This window comes from Bufo bufo, chromosome 7, assembly GCF_905171765.1.
Source record: "Bufo bufo chromosome 7, aBufBuf1.1, whole genome shotgun sequence".
NCBI lineage: Eukaryota > Metazoa > Chordata > Amphibia > Anura > Bufonidae > Bufo > Bufo bufo.
The window spans coordinates 179,188,274-179,205,624 of NC_053395.1; the positions used below are offsets into that span (position 1 = coordinate 179,188,274).

At 46.7% G+C, this 17,351-nt stretch overlaps 1 protein-coding gene across 1 annotated transcript; it reads right to left on the reverse strand.

Moving 5' to 3' along the window:
• Positions 1-2,923: 2,923 nt before the first annotated feature.
• PJVK (pejvakin) lies at positions 2,924-15,555 on the reverse strand. The gene is made up of 6 exons (XM_040441041.1): positions 15,342-15,555; positions 11,412-11,607; positions 5,310-5,451; positions 4,516-4,633; positions 4,335-4,430; positions 2,924-3,225 (listed from the first exon to the last, which is right to left on the reverse strand). Exons 1-6 carry the CDS (start codon positions 15,550-15,552, stop codon positions 2,924-2,926), a joined length of 1,065 nt encoding a protein of 354 aa, XP_040296975.1. The 5' UTR covers positions 15,553-15,555.
• Positions 15,556-17,351: the final 1,796 nt, after the last annotated feature.

Below are 17,351 nucleotides of genomic sequence, written 5' to 3' on the forward strand. Positions count from 1 at the left end.
GATCTGTGCTCGATGCCCGTTCCCCTGGAGATCTGTGCTTGATGCCGGTCACCTATGTTTGATGCCCCTTCCACTGGAAATCTGTGCTTAATGCCCCCTCCCTTTGAGATCTATGATTGATGCCCCTTCCCCAAGAGATCTGTGCTTGATGGCTCCCCCCTTGAAGATCTGTGCTTGGTGTCCAAAGAAACACTATATTAGGTCACATATCATTAATGTTTAAGATTAATCCCATCTACTGTATACACATTTTCTTTTTGCGTTTAAAATTTTAGTCTAAAGGTTTTTCCCACAAAGACAACTGCTATGGCCATCCATGTAATGCATCCATATATCCTACCAGGGCATCTAGACAGGGAATATCATGATGAGACAATTCCTTTACATTTTGACACTAGATGAATATTTGCAATAAAAAAATGTGAAAAAATCCAGTTCCTTATTTTTTTTTCTTTTATTACTGCACATTTAAAGGGTCACAGAGTTTTCAAAAAACTTTTATGCATAGAGACATAGCAAAGGTTTTGATCAGACAGGGCCTGTGTGCTGGGACCCCTACCAATAGCTAGAACGAAGAGAGAGAAGCATTCACATACAGGGTTGTACTGGCCCATCAGGGTAGCAGAGGACCCCCTGGTGGGCCAAAACTCTGATACCATAGCTTGGACCCACCAGGGAATCCTCTGGTGGGCCCAAGCTATGGTATCAGAGCTTAGGCCCACCAGGGGATCCTCTGGTGGTGGGCCCAAGCTCTGATACCATAGTAGGCCACAAAAGTCCAGGAGAAAAAAAAAATTGTACCAGCCGTGGTAGACAATAAATTGCCACTAGGATCTATTTCTTTGAATGAAAACCTACAAGACTTATTGATGATATGAGAACAATTTCCTCTGGTGGACCCTGTGAGGGATACCACCCCTCGTGCCCACTCAACGTCAACTACGTAGAGATCACGAGATATGGTATGGTCACTGGTTACCAAAGCGTGACGTTACACCCTGCTGGAGGAGCGGGTAATGTCAGTCTTGGTACAGTTTTCACAGATTCCTCCTGTCCACACGGGCACAGAGAGGCAACAACCTGAGAGAGCCTTTTCACTGCCCCAGCGAAACAGTGTGTTCTCAGCCCGGAAAAACTGCCACCAGTTCCTTGTTTGATATAAGCCCGGTCCGCTAACAGGATTATATAGGGTAAGAAACCAACCCGTGGTAGCATATTACTAGGCCGAAACACGGATGTGGGGATTCGTGATCGGGATACAAGACAGCACAAGATTAAATTATATATTTAATCGTCTTAAAGGCTCACTAGACAGTACACTATACACACAAGGATGTATACAGTGGTCTGAGGTTACAAATACAGGTGGTGTGGTACAAACAGGATTAAACAGAGCAAAAGTCAGTTTACCAGATGGATGAGTGGGTTGTGATGAGTTCTTTGCTGTAGTCACATGGAGGGCAGTAATGTCAGCAGGTTGCAGGTCCCTCTAAACACATGGCACGATGTGACCCTTCTTCAGAGAAAAGACATGCCCGCTTGCTGGCACAAGCCTTTTAACCTGTAGCTAGCCCCTCCCGGCCTCTGGGAGGGGTCCACCCCCTCCCCCTTTGCTGGGCTGGCAGCACATGAGCCACAAAACTGATTAGGGCTCATGGCTCCAGACCAGAATGTCGCAGGGAGGTGGTTCCGGGACGAATGGATCCGCCTGGGTTCCGGCTACCAGTAGAGTCCAAGCATGGCACCGTTATTTGGTTTCTGTGGGGAGATATGTATATCTCCCCTCCCTGGCATCCCACCGCCAGACTATGACCACGGGCCTGTTCATTCGTGGCCACAGGGACACAAATATGTATCCGGTTTGTGCCTGAGATGGCCAGGCGATTCATAATTCCTTATGAACCGCCGGCTCCAATATGTCTGATAAATTTTGATTGAACTGAGGAATGGCTTAGACCCCCTGCAGAGAGGTCTTTCCTGTTCCATTAGCTGGGTTCCTGGCTGGCTGAATGGAGGTGTGAAATTGTAAACAAAGGTGGCCTGCAAGAAGTTCTCTGCCATATGGTTGGGCTTTGAAGCAGGGCCCTCCTGTGGAGTTCACTACCTCTGCTATCTGACAGCTAATGGCTGGTGTGGGAACATGGCTGACATGAAATAATAATCCATATTCCTCACAGACCCAAAAAACCTCAGTCCAAATCTTCTCGCATATAGCGCTCTCTCCTTACTGCAGAGGACGGAACCGAAATATGCCTATTGACTGTCTTTTGAATCCATCTCCCTCCCGTCTCCTGCAGTGAGGAGAGAGAGCATAACATGATAGCACTTCTATCTCCTCTTTCAAGCAATCGGTGGGGGTCTCAACACTCAGACCCCTACCGATCAAAACTTTTGAAAACTTTTATGAAAGTTTTCTGAAAACTCAGTGATCCTGTAAGAAAAACATCCGGCTGGCAGACATTGTATCTCCTGCCAGTGCCACCATCTACCTTCTAATTTCACTGTATTGCACCAAAAAAAAATGTAGACCTGGCCATTTACTATAGGAATAAAAACAGCACACAGTATATGAGCTGGGATATAGAAGGTGAGCACCTTTTGTGGTCAGGCCTGTAGCTAGCTATCCAAACTCATTGAGTGCTACTTGGCAAGTTCCACTCTGAGTCTCCCTAATGCATGATGACAATGGGGGATTCCCATCGCATTTTCCTGTTTCACAACACTGACATTGTCTTCTTCTAGTAGATAAATTAATTTGACACTAGTCTGTTAGTTGGCTGTTTGAATCATTAACCGCTGATCAGTACAGTCGCGGGAGACCTTGCAGGGTTGACTTGTTGGATGTTGCATAAATGTGATGAGAGTTGTGGCACAGGTTCACCTGAGATAGGGCATGAAGGCACAAATGTGTCACACGCAACAATCACTTCAGTCTCTTGTGCCACAGGTCAAAGCATGGTACGGCGTGGAGCCTGGCGTACTTCTGTCCATTGAAAGAGCACTCAAAGCAGCCATACACCGTCTCTCTTTTGGAACTTCCCATCCCGCACAGAGCGCATGGTCCCTTGGGAATGTTATTATTCAGGAGGTTAACACGCGTGTGCGCTCCTTCTCGCATGTATGTAGTAGAAATGTCAGTCATGCTGGCCGCCTTGTCATAGTAATCGGAAAATATGTCATCCATGTAAGAATCTGAGTTAGCAATGATATCCATTGTTCTTTTTCCTGCACAGGAAAATAAGAATTGGTGGAAAGGTTATATACCTTACAAAACTACCATATCAATAAAAAACTCCTTAAAAGGGTTGTCCAGGAGCCTTATAATAAAATCACGTAAGTTTACCTCTCTAAGCCCCCTCCGATCCAGTGCTGCTGCTCCTTCTTCTTCCCCGGGATGCAGCCAGTGACATAATATTGTGCCTGCACAGATGTCCTGTACACTGCTGCAGCCAATCACTGGCCTCAGCAGTGTATGGCATGAGACTGCTGAGACCAGTGATTGGCTGCATTGGTGTATGGGGGGTTACTTCTGCAGCCAAAACAATATGTGCAGCCCGGAGAAGAGGAAGGAGCTGCGGTGCTGGATTGGAGGGGGCTGGGGGGGAGGTAAGCTTACGTGAAAAGGAAATGAGCAGTGTATAATGCACCGCATTCTGCGGTATTTTCTCCGGCCAAATACCGCCGTAAGAGGGACTGAACTGAAGACATCCTGATGCATACTGAATGGAATGCTTTCCATTCAGAATGCATTCCGGTATTGAGCCCCTGTGACGGAGTTCAGATCAGTTAAACCCATGGCCGGACCATGACACATGCAAAAAATATATGGATGTTTAGTATGTTTGTACTTTGGAACAGAGAAGTGTGTATCCAGCCTAAAAAGTGTTGTCGAAGTCTCTGCTGGATGTGCTACACTGCAGCCAATCACTGGCCTCAGTGGTAAATGGCAGAAGACCGCTGATGCCGGTAACTGGCTGCAGCTGTCACATGTGGTATACGCAGCCAAAACATGACGTCACTGCTGAAGCCTGGTGGGGAGGATGGAGCAGCAGTGCTGGATTTGAGGGGGCTCTGGAGGGTGAGTTTAGGTTTATTTAACTGCCTACCTGCAGTTTGCCCCCATAAAATGTAATTTGAACAACCCCTTCACCTTACAGATTTCTGCCATGACACCCCCTGCTTACACTCTAATGATACTGGTAATACTAAAAGCTCTCCGCTTCCATTTAGCTGTTTCCTCCTGGATAAGGACTAGAAAGCATAGAGATGTAAGAGCCGCATATATAATAAAATGAAATAAAAAGTACTCCCCTTCTTACCAGTGAATAAGATGCCTGTTCGGTACAAGGTGTTCCGTATAGCATTCAAGGAAAATGATCTATTAGGCTCCTTCTCAAAACCACCTTTTGAAGCAGATGACACACAAAGTTCTGGAAAGCGAGGACATGTACGGTTAAGTATGATCTCTCCGTGTCAGGATAAATTACAAAGATATTCTGCGAAGATGAAACTTACCAAAGTGACCATCCAGGTGAATGTACAGATCAAAGATACTAAATGCTATGGTTGTGTGCGCTGGAAACACGATAGCTTTGTCACGCCCTTTGTGGTTCTTCTCATCAATTATGCGAAACTGAGATTAAAAGAGGTCACAAGAAAATGAATTTGTGAATCACATAGTAAATTTACAAAGTGAAGTCAATTTCCACAGGCACTAACTTTTTGATTTGATTAGACTTAGGGCTCATGCACACGAACGGTCCGCAAAAAATACGGATGACGTCCGTGCGCATTCCGTATTTTGCGGAACGCAACAGCTGGCCCTTCATAGAACGGTCCTATCCTTGTCCGTTATACGAACAATAATAGGACATGTTCTATTTTTTGGCAGAACGGAAATACAGACATACGGAAACAGAATGCACACGGAGTAACTTCAGTTTTTTTTTTTGAGGACCCATTGAAGTGAATGGTTCCGCATACGGTCCGCAAAAAAAAACGGTACGGACGCGGAAAGAAAATACATTCGTGTGCATGAGCCCTTAAATGGTCCCTGTTGTTTCAACAGTACAGGTGACTATATGAAACTTAGTAATATATCTTATTAGAGAAAAATGCTTTTCCCTCTCTCTAGCAGCTCACGGCTCCTCCCCGTTTTCCTCTCCATAGACTTCCATGGGCAGCATGGCTGTCTTGTTTCACTTAAGAGCTCCTTAATTTCCAGATATCCCCTGGTCCTGTCCATGAAATATCCTTTCTGATCATCATCATCCTCACAGTGAGGGAATGCGTCAGATCTACACACTTACCCTCATGGCTTCTCCCCGCATGCCAGCATGGACAGACAGAGAACACTGGCGAGTTGTCCGAATGGTTTCCATCACCACACACAGGATTTCCTTTCCATTTTCTCTTGACTGACGAACTAAACAGTGATCCAAGTCAATAGTTCTGAGAATGAAAAGAGTTGTCTGAGATCGAAGAAAAAATTCTTTTTTTTTTTCCTACTAGAAAAATAATGTAACGTAGCAGATGGTGCCAAATTTATCACAGAGGCTCAGGCTGGATAGACAATATTCTGACCATTGGTTGGCTATACAATTCTGTGCCACCCAGCCTTTGCCGCTTATCCACCCCTTGGCTACTTTCACACTTGCGTTGTTAATTCCGGCATTGAGATCCGGTAGAGGATCTCAATACTAGAATTAAACTGATCCGTTTTGATTTTGCACATCAGGCTGCGTCCATTCTGTTAGGATGCGTTTGTGTAAAATCAAAAAACGGAAAAAACAGATCCGTCACTAAATACATTGAAAGTCAATGGGTGACGAATCCGTTTTTTTAGGCTCCTATAAAAACAGATCCGTCACAATTGACTTACATTGTTTTCAGTACCGGATCCGTTTTTATTCTCTTTTTATGACCGGACACAAAACTGCAGCTTGCAGCGGTTTTGCTTTTGGTCACGAAACAGAATGCTGCCGGAAAGGAAGAAATCCTGATGCATCCTAAACGGAATGCATGAGGACTAAATGGAAACGTTTTTTTCTGGTATTGAGATCCTCAGCCAGATCTCAATACCGGAAAACAACAATGCAAGTGTGAAAGTAGAGCTATCCACCCCCTTTTCCGCTAATCCACCCACTTTGCCGATTAGCCACAGCCATGGACATCTAAGTGCCGTGAATTTCTCTAAAAGAAGATTCGCTGAATTGCTCCAAAAATGCACCAAATTTTGGCCCGTTTGCAAGCAAGTCTACAATCAAAATGCGGAACGCATATGGCCGATATCCGTGTTTTGCAGGCGTCTGAATGGACCATTAGACTGTGGGATGTCTTTCTGCTGCTTTCAATGACTCTTTGCTTAATAGGGTTGTCCAGGATTAGAATACCATGGCTGACTTCAGAAATAGTGCCACACCTGTCAATAGGTTGTGCCTGGTACTGCAGCTTAGCTACATTGAAAAGAATATAGCTAAACTTCAATATCAAATACTCAGCCTGTGAACAGATCGATGTGGCACTGTTTTCAGAAGAAAGAAGCCATATTATTCCAATTATATGCGCAGCCCCAGAGCTGTAGCTACCATGGAAGCAGGGGAAGCGTCTACAACAGTACCCCAAACGCAGGAAAAAGCCCAGGAGGAGGACAAATGGATTCATTTTCAGGGCCCAGGGAGCGGTGAGCATGGCACTCCTAGTCCTAGCACTGGTATTACTCACCGCTCCCTGGTCTTCTTTTCCGGGTATTACTCACCGCTCCCTGGTCATCTTTTCCGGGCGCCTGCGCTGCACTAAGTCCTGGCAGCGCACAGCTTCAGGATGGGACATAGTGTGCATGGGAGCGCACTATGATCTGACGCTGAGGTCTGAGGTCTGCAATAGGCCTCTTTCAAACTACCGTATAGCTATTTCAGTGTTTTGTTCCGTTTTTTGTTTCCGTTGTGTTTCCGTTCCGTTTTTGCGTATGGCATATACAGTATACAGTAATTACATAGAACAAATTAGGCTGGGCATAACATTTTCAATAGATGGTTACGCAAAAAATGGAACGGATACGGAAGACATACGGATGCATTTCCGTATGCATTCAGTTTTTTTTGTGGATCCATTGACTTTAATGGAGCCACGGAACGTGATTTGCGGCCAAATATAGGACATGTTCTATCTTTGAACGGAGATACGGAAACACGGAAACGGAATGCATACGTAGTACATTCCGTTTTTTTTGCGGACCCATTGAAATGAATGGTTCCGTATATGGAATGCAAAAAAACGGCCCGAAAAACGGGAAAAAAAAACGGTAGTGTGAAAGAGGCCCTAAGGGGACGGAGTGGCACCAGAAGCACAGCAGGGGCAATTGTTAACCATCAAGAGCTCATTAGTAGTCTCTTACACAGCCTAATTATCAGCACTATGTCAGATTGGGCAGTAAAATTAGACTGTGTTTACTGTCAATGCACACGCCGTGCAAACACACACACATTATATATATAATTATATATTATAGATAATCAGCCTTAAAATCATATATTTCAGTTACATACAGGCTATTAACAGAGTAAAGTAATGGTTACATATATAACTACACTGTATATTACACTCTTGCAGTATTTACTGTGCTGACATACAAGATTTATCTGTAGTTCAATTATTTCACCAGCAGATGTCACTAGTACACCAACGCCACTATTCCCCAAGGGCAGTGAGATGTCGCCTCTCCTGTCTGTTTTGTTAACTTTTTGCATTTCACCATGTAATACTGTACCAATTCTGAAACATCTTTTCTCATATAAGTGTATATTGTGCCATTACTGTATTATTCCTTCCGTTATACCCGGGGTCAGGAAGTCGCAGCGGGTGGCTGCGCGCTCTATGTCTAAAGATAGTGCGTTACTTAATGGTAGCTTTCTGTGTTTGCCTTGCAATCCTTTCTGTCTCACTCAGGGATCCGTAGTTTCTTCTCCTCAGCTGTTTCTTGTCCCAACCTCCTTATATTCTCTCTCCCACTTCTCTGGTTGCCAGATATAGAGCTTCCTGCCTGGACTTCTATACTGACCCACTGGAGCTGAGTTTCTGTTATCCCTGGTTGTCGTACCAGATCATTACCCTCCGGATCCCTGTTGGTTGTTTGTTGTCGCCCACCTGGGACTATATGTTTTGTCAGTATTGTCTTTCCTCTCCCTGGTGTTTCCCTTTAGTGTTAGTGGTGCGGACTAGTGATCCCACCGCCCTGTTCACTACGTAGGGCTCATCTTAGGGAAAGCAAGGGTTTAGGCACGTGATCGGCGTACGGGTGAGGAACCCGTCTAGGGACGTCAGGGCAGTCAGGTGCCAGCCTCAAGGTGAGTTAGGGGTCACCACCTTTCCCTCTCCCTTGGACAGGGCCTTCCTTTTCCCTCCCTTTGCGTCACGTATGTGATCGGCACGCCGGTCGTGATAGTAACAGAACGTCAAATCTACAAAAGTTAGGAACTGATGTAGACTTGAGCTCAGTTTCTGGCATAAGTTATAGTGAATTCGCCAGGCCATGCTCCCTTCCACTAAGCCCCCAACCTTTCTGGAATGTGGTTTGAGTGGCAGAAAATTAGCAAAAGTCCCACATTTTTGTGCCAAAATTTGCGACTTTTTATGGCCAGTTTTGTGGCATAAAGCCAATGAATGATAAATAGCCAGTATCTTAGGCGCACCCGTGCTATTCATATAGCGAACTAACAGAGATGTATAGCCTGAAACAGAATCTGAAAACGGATCTCTGGATGGGCCGTCCACTGACCCGATGGATGCTAAACACTGTACTTTTCGTTCTAGGGAAGTGGGACCTGCTGTGCTTTGCTATACAGTTTGCCAAAGCGCAAAAGAAATACACTTTTTTAACATGGCACATGACATGTGAAAGTGCATGGTGTACAGGGGAACACGCTGGCGGTCATAATTGTGATGTGAATATAGCCGAAGAACAACTGCGGCTGCGGATGTACTAACAAGATACCTAAGAATGCAGTGCAAATTCCCTTTAGCAACTTGTAAGTGACAAAAGTCCGTTATACGATTGTCACACGACAATCAAGGCTGAGATAAAGGATAGCCTTCAGGTCATAACTGGAGATAATTTTGGAGATGTGATGTTACGGAGGAACCTAAAGGGGTTCTCCTAGACTAAGAAGCCCTTTTCATATTTGAAGACCGGGTGCTAGGGTTTAAAAAAAGGACTCCCTGTCACTTGCACTCTGGTTCCAGCACCAGCTCCCTCTTCCTGCACTTCCGATCCCTGCTGGAGGAACGGAAGTGTCTACATGCAAGTCCCTGCTGCCGTCCAATCAGTGGCCTCAGCGGTGACACGTGCAGGAGACTGGAAGTGGAGAAGGGTGCTCAGGCCTGTATCCGGAGTGCCAGTGACCTCTACAACCTGCCTCCACATATGAAAATGGGTTACCGGTTTTGGAGAACCCCTTAAAAGGTGTGGCAAGTTTTAAACATATCCACAGGATAGGGTATAAGAGTCTAATAGGTGGGGCTACGACTGATGGGCACCCCACTAATCACCAGAACTGGGGTACTATGTCTCCCCGTATAAATAGACTGGTAGTTAAGCATGCTCCATTCTTCTCTATGAGCTGTAAAACGCTGTACTTGGATTCATCTACTTAAAGGGGTTGTCTCATCACAGACAATGGGGGCATATCGCTAGGATATGTCCCCATCGTCTTATAGGTGCGGGTCCCACCGCTGGGACCCGCACCTATATCGAGAACGGAGCCCCGCAAGTGAAGGAGGGTGCACTGCGCATGCGCAGCTGCCCTCCATTCATTTTCTATGGGGCCGGCTCTGCTATTTCCGTCAGCCCCATAGAAATGAATGGGAGCAGGGCCGGTCATGCGCGGTTCGCTCCCATTCACTTCTATGGGGAGTCGGCTTGGTGATGGCTGGACCGGAGTTCTCCAGCCACCACCTTGCGGGGCTCCATTCTCGATATAGGTGTGTAGTGTCCCACTGGGCAAAGGTGGACACTACACAAGGGTCAATTGGTGTGTGCGTTACTCCTACTCACAAGGGACAGTAATGTTATATTTAAGTGTGCATTCAATGTATTTTCTAATGTGTTTTTACATGCAATGTTCCCCTGTATGATGCGATAGCAGGCCTAGTTGGGTGTAGTTAGACATCCCATACACTAGAGGGAGATAGGGAGCCCCTAGTATAAAGGTCCAGGCCCAGACAGGGAGAGGGAGTTCAGAGTCAGGAGTCTGCAGAGACAAGTTAGAAGGCACCAGCCAGTGATATGCTGAGGGCCTCCTCCTGACATGCAGCTAGACAGCCCAGGCTTCTAGTTGTTACCAGCGGGCTAGTAGAGGGATCCTAGCCTACCTGCGGATCAAGTGAGCCTCAGTTAGCTCAGAAGATTACCCCAGTAGTAGGAATGGACCTCCTGGGAGAAACCTGCAGCTTCCCAACCAAGCAAGGATAATACAAGTCAGATAAGTAACCTGATGGGCAGAGGATCTATAAAGTAAAGAGCAAGGGTCAATACTGGAGAGAGAATTTATTTACCAAGGATTAAAGCCAGTATTTAGGCATCGGGCCTTGGGATCCAGCCAGCTAGAATAGCTGAAGGGGATAGAGCAGCATTGCACTGCAAAGCATTAACCGTTGTGTCCTCCAAGTATCTTGCATGATTACTACCTGCCACCATCTAAAGTCTACCTGCTTGTGAAGTATTGTTCAAGGGACTGCATTATCATCACTATCAACTATAACTGTATGTACAAAGTTGGACTGTGTTCACCAAGTAAAGAAACGTTTGGTTTATCCACTGAGTACTCAGTTATTCCTCCTATAAAATCGGTGTGCCACCGTTACCGGCACTGGCGTCACGAATCCAAAAGGGACCTTGCCCCAGGCACTTAAAATACCTGTAACATCCAGGGCACCTCACACAACATCAGGCCTGGTCCCCACATACCGAGGGTGCCCCAGAGGAACTGTGTCTACCTCTCTTTCACTGCTGCATGCCTGCCCAGGGTTCTCCAAATACAGTGAGCAACCCTCAATTGCCCATAACCGTGATCTCACTTCGCTATACCCTGCAGGTCTGGCGTGCTGCAGGTGCAGTGGGACCCGCACCTATAAGACAATAGGGGCATATCCTAGCGATATGCCCCCATTGTCCATGATGAGACAACCCCCTTTAAGAAGCTCCTGGGCTCCAAATGTAACAGGTCCCCTACTTACCATTTATAATACAAATTAAATTCCAAACCTTCCAGTAATTTTTTGAGGTTTGGGAGAAACCCCACAAAATGATGGAAAGAACATACAAAACATGCAGATGTTGGCCTTGGTTGGATCTGAATCCAGTACCCCAGCGCTGATGACCACAGAGCCACCATTGCCGGGACATAATACTCTACCTGGAAATCAGCTCCTTAAGCAGTGTCGGGACTTCTACTTCGTGTTTGGTTACAACGCCAAAGGAAGCTTTAACTGCAACCGAATCAGAGCCATAGACATTGATGCCAACGTCATTCATGATCTGATTCCCATGTCTCCGATTGAAAGACACATCAGATTTATCTTCATAGTTCAGCAGCTGATAAGAACTGACACCTGTAGAATAATGACAGCATTATAACAGTGTGATTCAAAAACATTTCCTCTATTAGTGGTGAATAGTATGGTGTATTTAAATCATGGTTTTTCAAACCAGCACCTGGATCTGAATATTTTTGTAATTGCATGTAATTAAAAATGTATTATAGCTACTGAGTTATTCAATGAAATCTATCTGTATAGCGCCACCTGCTGGTTGCTCACTTTCTAATATCTCTGTCCTTCTCACTGAGATGGAAGCACATGCTCAGTTCCATCCTTCACCTGCCACCAGCTGCAGCAGAAAGGACATGACCCCTGAGAGAGTGCATTCCTCCTAAACTGACAGCTTGAAATAAATCTAGCAGAGCAATTGAAGCAATGAATGGGGAGATCTCTGGATCCATGTGAGGTACAGGGCTGGGTCTAGGCTTATTAGGAAGATATTGTCTTGTTTTGTATGATATCAGATTTTCATTTTTTACATTAATCATTTGCTAACCCCTTTAAGGAGGACACATCTGTCACATCTCCTGACTTGCCTATTTTAGTAACTGCTTGCATTCCTCATGTCATAACAATTCAGCATCTAGCCTTATGACTCTATGTTTTGCCATTACACGATTATTCCTACTTGCTAGCAGTCTGCAGCAGTGGCGTGCCTAGGGGGGCGCGGGGGGTGCGGTCTACCCTGGGTGCCGGCCCTCAGGGGGGTGCCAGAAGCAATGAGCGCTTCCATCAATACAGACGGAAGCGCTCATTGCTGGAGCGCTGACGCCCACATACTGCGGCGGTGCACAGGAGCGCATAATTCCCTGCCCCGCCGCCGATCACCTATGAGGCCTATTCGGTAGTGAAATCCCGGCGCAGGCGTGCGTAAAGACGTCATTGCGCGCGCCTTTGCCGGGATGCAGCAGCACAGTGAGGTGTGTGCGCCTTCCTCTGCGAGCAAACACCTGGACATAGGTGAGTATTTATTTATTTTATGTGCCAAGTTTGGGGGACACGGGTGGGGACACAGGAGGACATGTGGGGGAAAAATATTATAGTGGGATACTGTGTGGGGGCAAATTATTATGGGAGGGATTACTATGTGGGGGCAATAATTATGGGAGAGATTACTATGTGTGGGGCAAATTACTATATGGGGCAGTGTGGGGGAAACTACTGTGTCGGGGGAAGTGTGGGGGACACTACTGTGTGGGGGGCAGTGTAAGGGAAATTACTGTGTGGGGGCAGTATGGAGGAAAATACTGTATGGGGGCAGTGTAAGGGAAATTACTGTGTGGGGGCAGTATGGAGGAAAATACTGTATGGGGGCAGTGTAAGGGAAATTACTGTGTGGGGGCAGTCTGGGGGAAACTACTGTATTGGAGCAGTGTAGGGAAAATTACTTTGTGGGGAAAATTACTATATGGGGGCAGTGTGGGGGAAATTACTGTGGGGGGGACACTACTATATGGGGGAAATTACTGTGGGGGGGACACTACTATATGGGGGCAGTGTGGGGGAAATTACTGTGGGGGACACTACTGCAGTGTGAGGGAAATTACTGTGTGGGGGAAACTACTGCATTGAGGCAGTGTAGGGAAAATTACTTTGTGGGGCAAATTTCTATATGGGGGCAGTGTGGGGGAAATTACTATGTGGGGGACACTACTGTATTGGGGGCAGTGTGGGGGAAACTACTGTATGGGGGAAATTACTATATGGGGGAAATTACTGTGGGGGAAACTACTGTATGGGGGCAGTGTTGGGGAAATTACTGTGGGGCAAATTACTATATGGGGGAAGTGTGGAGAAAATTACTGTGTGGGGAAAATTACTATATGGGGGGCAGTGTGGGGAAAATTACTATATGGGGGGCAGTGTGGGGGAAATTACTGTGGGGGGCAGTGTGGGGAAAATACTGTATGGGGGCAGTGTGGGGGAAATTACTATGGGGGGCAGTGTGGGGGAAATTGCTATATTGTTATGCATTGTATTTTACTGGTTGTTCCTGGCCGTTATTACCAGCAAGGAAGGCATGGCAAAGGTTTGCAGGAATAGGGTTAAACACCCCGTTCCTCCCCTCTTGGTAGGAATGGGCTGGTCCTGCTCTCTGCCAGGAGGGGGGTTTGCCCAGTGTGGAGAGGAAGCAGTTGCAGAGCTCCTGCTTCTGTCACAGATTCTTTAGGGAGAAATACCCCAAATTTCCCAAAGTGAAGCCTTGAGATTCCAGACAGAAGCCTAAACTGCTACATCTGCATCTACAGACATTAGTAAGGTGAGGGACTACAGCCAAGCCACCCATAACCAAACAACCTCTAGGCCAGTATCACCTAAGTGCTGAATTACCACCAACCAAGCTGCCTCCATATCATTATTGGTGCCACAGAATTGAACTAAGAATTGCTGCAACTGTATGTATTTCAAATATTACATTGCACTTTATAAAAAAAACAACTTTGTTACGTTTAACTCTAGCCTCATTCTTCAGTACTATATTTTCACTGCACCGATCCACATGGAGCAACGGCCTGAGGGAGTGCACTGTGACACAACACTTCATCGGGGCACTAACACTCCTTTCCTCTACACCAGCTCCTCAGAGGGTCACTGCACATACCTACCTGCTCCCTGGAGGAGAGTTCTGGCTCCTGTGGTCGCCTGTTGCCATGCTCTGGTCCCACTAATCAAGATCCAGTTTGGCGGATGTCATGACCCACTGGATACTGATCCACTGGAACACCAAGGGCAGGATACTGACTTATTGGAACACTAGGGACAGGATACTGAACCACTGGAACACCTGGGACAGTATAATGACCCACCGAAATTCCAGGAACAGGATACTGACTCCACCAAGGATCAGACAGATACTGAAACCAAGGACAGAATACTGACCCACTGGAACACCCGGGACAGGATACTGACCCACTGGAACACCCGGGACAGGATACTGACCCACTGGAACACCCGGGACAGGATACTGACCCACTGGAACACCCGGGACACGATACTGACCCACTGGAACACCCGGGACAGGATACTAACCCACTGTAACACCTGGGAAAGGATACTGACCCACTGCAACACCCGGGACAGGATACTGACCCACTGGAACACCCGGGACAGGATACTGACCCACTGGAACACCCGGGACAGGATACTGACCCACTGGAACACCCGGGACAGGATACTGACCCACTGGAATACCCGGGACAGGATACTGACCCACTGGAATACCTGGGACAGGATACTGACCCACTGGAACACCCGGGACAGGATACTAACCCACCGGAACACCCGGGACAGGATACTGACTCACTGGAACACCATGGACTGAATGCTCACTTACCACTTACCAGGACACTATTGGAAGTATATTGACTCACCAAAACCAGAGAAAGAATATTCACCCACTGGAACACCGGGGACAGGATAGTGATCCACCAGAACACCAGGGACAGGATATTGACCCACTAGAACACCAGGGACAGGAGAGTGACTCACCTAAGACACCACTAGAACACCAAGGGACAGTAAACTGACCCATTGGAACCCGAGGGACTTGATTCTGATCCACTGGGGCACCAGAGACAGCATACCGACCAATTGGAACACCAGGGACAGGGTACTGACCCACTGGAACACCAGAGAAACAACTAAGCAACGCAAGGTCACAAAGACAGGGCAACTATAAAATCAACAAGACAGTACTAAGTAACATAGCAGCATAAATGTTCACATTCATCACCACTGGGAATTACCTGCAGAAATTTCCTTATCTCCATTAAGAATATCCTTGAGTGTAAAAGGGGTTGAGATGAATTTGTACTTGCGGGAAAGCAAGCAGCGCTTCTTCTTTATCACGAGGCTCAGAGGCTGGTATTTGTCTGCTTCACTAAGGTTGGGCACGGGTATCAGACGCCCACCATCACCCACTTGTTTCACAAAGTTCTTTGTAGCAGCAGCAAACATAGTAGATAGATATCTGTATGCTGGTTGGGTGGTCTCCAGTCACACCACGTGTAGTTGGTAGAAAATTGAAATAAATGTCCTAATTTGGAGGGTCATTCTCAGCATCCTCAACGTTTCATGCGTATAGCACACAGTATGTTGTGCTGTTTCCAGCATCTCATGTACCCTCATTGACTCCTGTTACGTGAGTCAATGAATAATTGAAGGTGTAATGCAATAGGGGCCTTTGTTGCTGTACATGTTCCATGTCGTGAAGAACAAAGGTTTTCAACCCAGAGATATGAAGGTGATTTGGGTATTTTTTCATTTCACTGTGAGACTGTATATCAGCTCTCTCATTTCTAACACATCCAATAAATTCGCCTTTTTTTATTTTAAATAAATTCATTTTATTGTCAGCATCATTGGAGAAAGTAAAAAGAAAAATAATAATACTAGTTATATTTATAACAAAAAGTTACATAAAACCTCAGAACTGGTAGCGTGATGTCAGGTTTACATATCCTGTACAACCGGAGCGCCAGTGCTCCACAGTCTGATGCAGCACTGTGTTAGGGTACGCCAATGCGGGACGTTATTTGGGGTGGAACAACCTGCCACGACTCCGCAGCAATATCTGCAACACATTCGACAAAAATTGCACTAGTTACATAAAGATCTGTCACAGATTTTTGCCACACAATGCAAATTATGAAATCCACAGTATCAATCGACATGTTCTGGATTTAAAATCCGCCCTGCGTTTCAATCTCACCCACTTTGTTGTGTTGAAAAACGTTGCACGCAAATCCACCGTGGCAAATCGGCAACAGCCAATCCGAAGTATTTCAGGACCGTGTGGACGTACGGCTAAGGCTACCTGCCCACATTGCGAATTATACGCAGTTTTTCTGTATGGATTTTCCAGCAGAAAGACCACAGCATAAGGGCTCATGCACACGACCGCGCCGTGTTTTGCGTTCTGCAAATTGCGGATCTGCAAAGCACAGATGCTGCCCGCGTGCGTTCTGAAATTTGCGGAACGGAACAGGCTGCCCATAATAGAAACGCCTATTCTTGTCTGCAAAACGGACAAGAATAGGACATGTTGTATTTTTTTTGCAGGGAACGGAGCAACGGGTGCACACGGAGTGCTGTCCGCATCTTTTGTGGCCCCATTGAAGTGAACGGGTCCACATCCGGGCTGCAATTTCCGAAACAAACAACGTTCGTGTGCATGAGGCCTAAGGCTACTTTCACACTAGCGGCACGGCCCTCCGGCAGGCTGTTCCGTCGGGTGAACAGCCTGTCGGACCCGTCCTGCCGCTAGTGACCGTGTGCCCCCGGACTGTCGCTCCGTCCCCATTGACTATAATGGGGGCGGGGGCGGAGTTCCGGCGAGGCATGGCAGCGACATGTCCGACATTTATTCCGGCAGCCTCTCGCCGCGCAGTGCCGTGCCTCGCCGGAACTCCGCCCCCATTATAGTCAATGGGGACGGAGCGGCAGTCCAGGGGCACACGTTCACTAGCGGCAGGACGGATCCGACAGGCTGTTCACCCGACGGAACAGCCTGCCGGAGGTCCGTGCCTCTAGTGTGAAAGTAGCCTAAACAGCACCAGCCGAGTGAATGAGATTTGACAAATCTTATCTACACTTTGCATATCTTTTCTATTCCTGCCTTGTTGATTTAGATATCTGCAGCAGGGTTTTTGCTGATATTCAGTGTGGATTTCGCAAAGGATGAGATCGGGGCAAATCTGCATCAAAATCCACATTTCCCTGAAGGGGAAATGTATAACCAGATGTGGCGCCCCCTA

Bases quoted from the DNA above. Each gene is read 5' to 3' on its own strand.
- PJVK (XM_040441041.1), bottom strand. From the start codon at position 15,552: ATGTTTGCTGCTGCTACAAAGAACTTTGTGAAACAAGTGGGTGATGGT. The intron at 11,608-15,341 runs GTAATTCCCAGT...ATTATTCTACAG, and splicing joins AGATAAGGAAATTTCTGCAG to GTGTCAGTTCTTATCAGCTG. The intron at 5,452-11,411 runs GTAGAGTATTAT...TTTCATTCTCAG, and splicing joins CTTAAGGAGCTGATTTCCAG to AACTATTGACTTGGATCACT.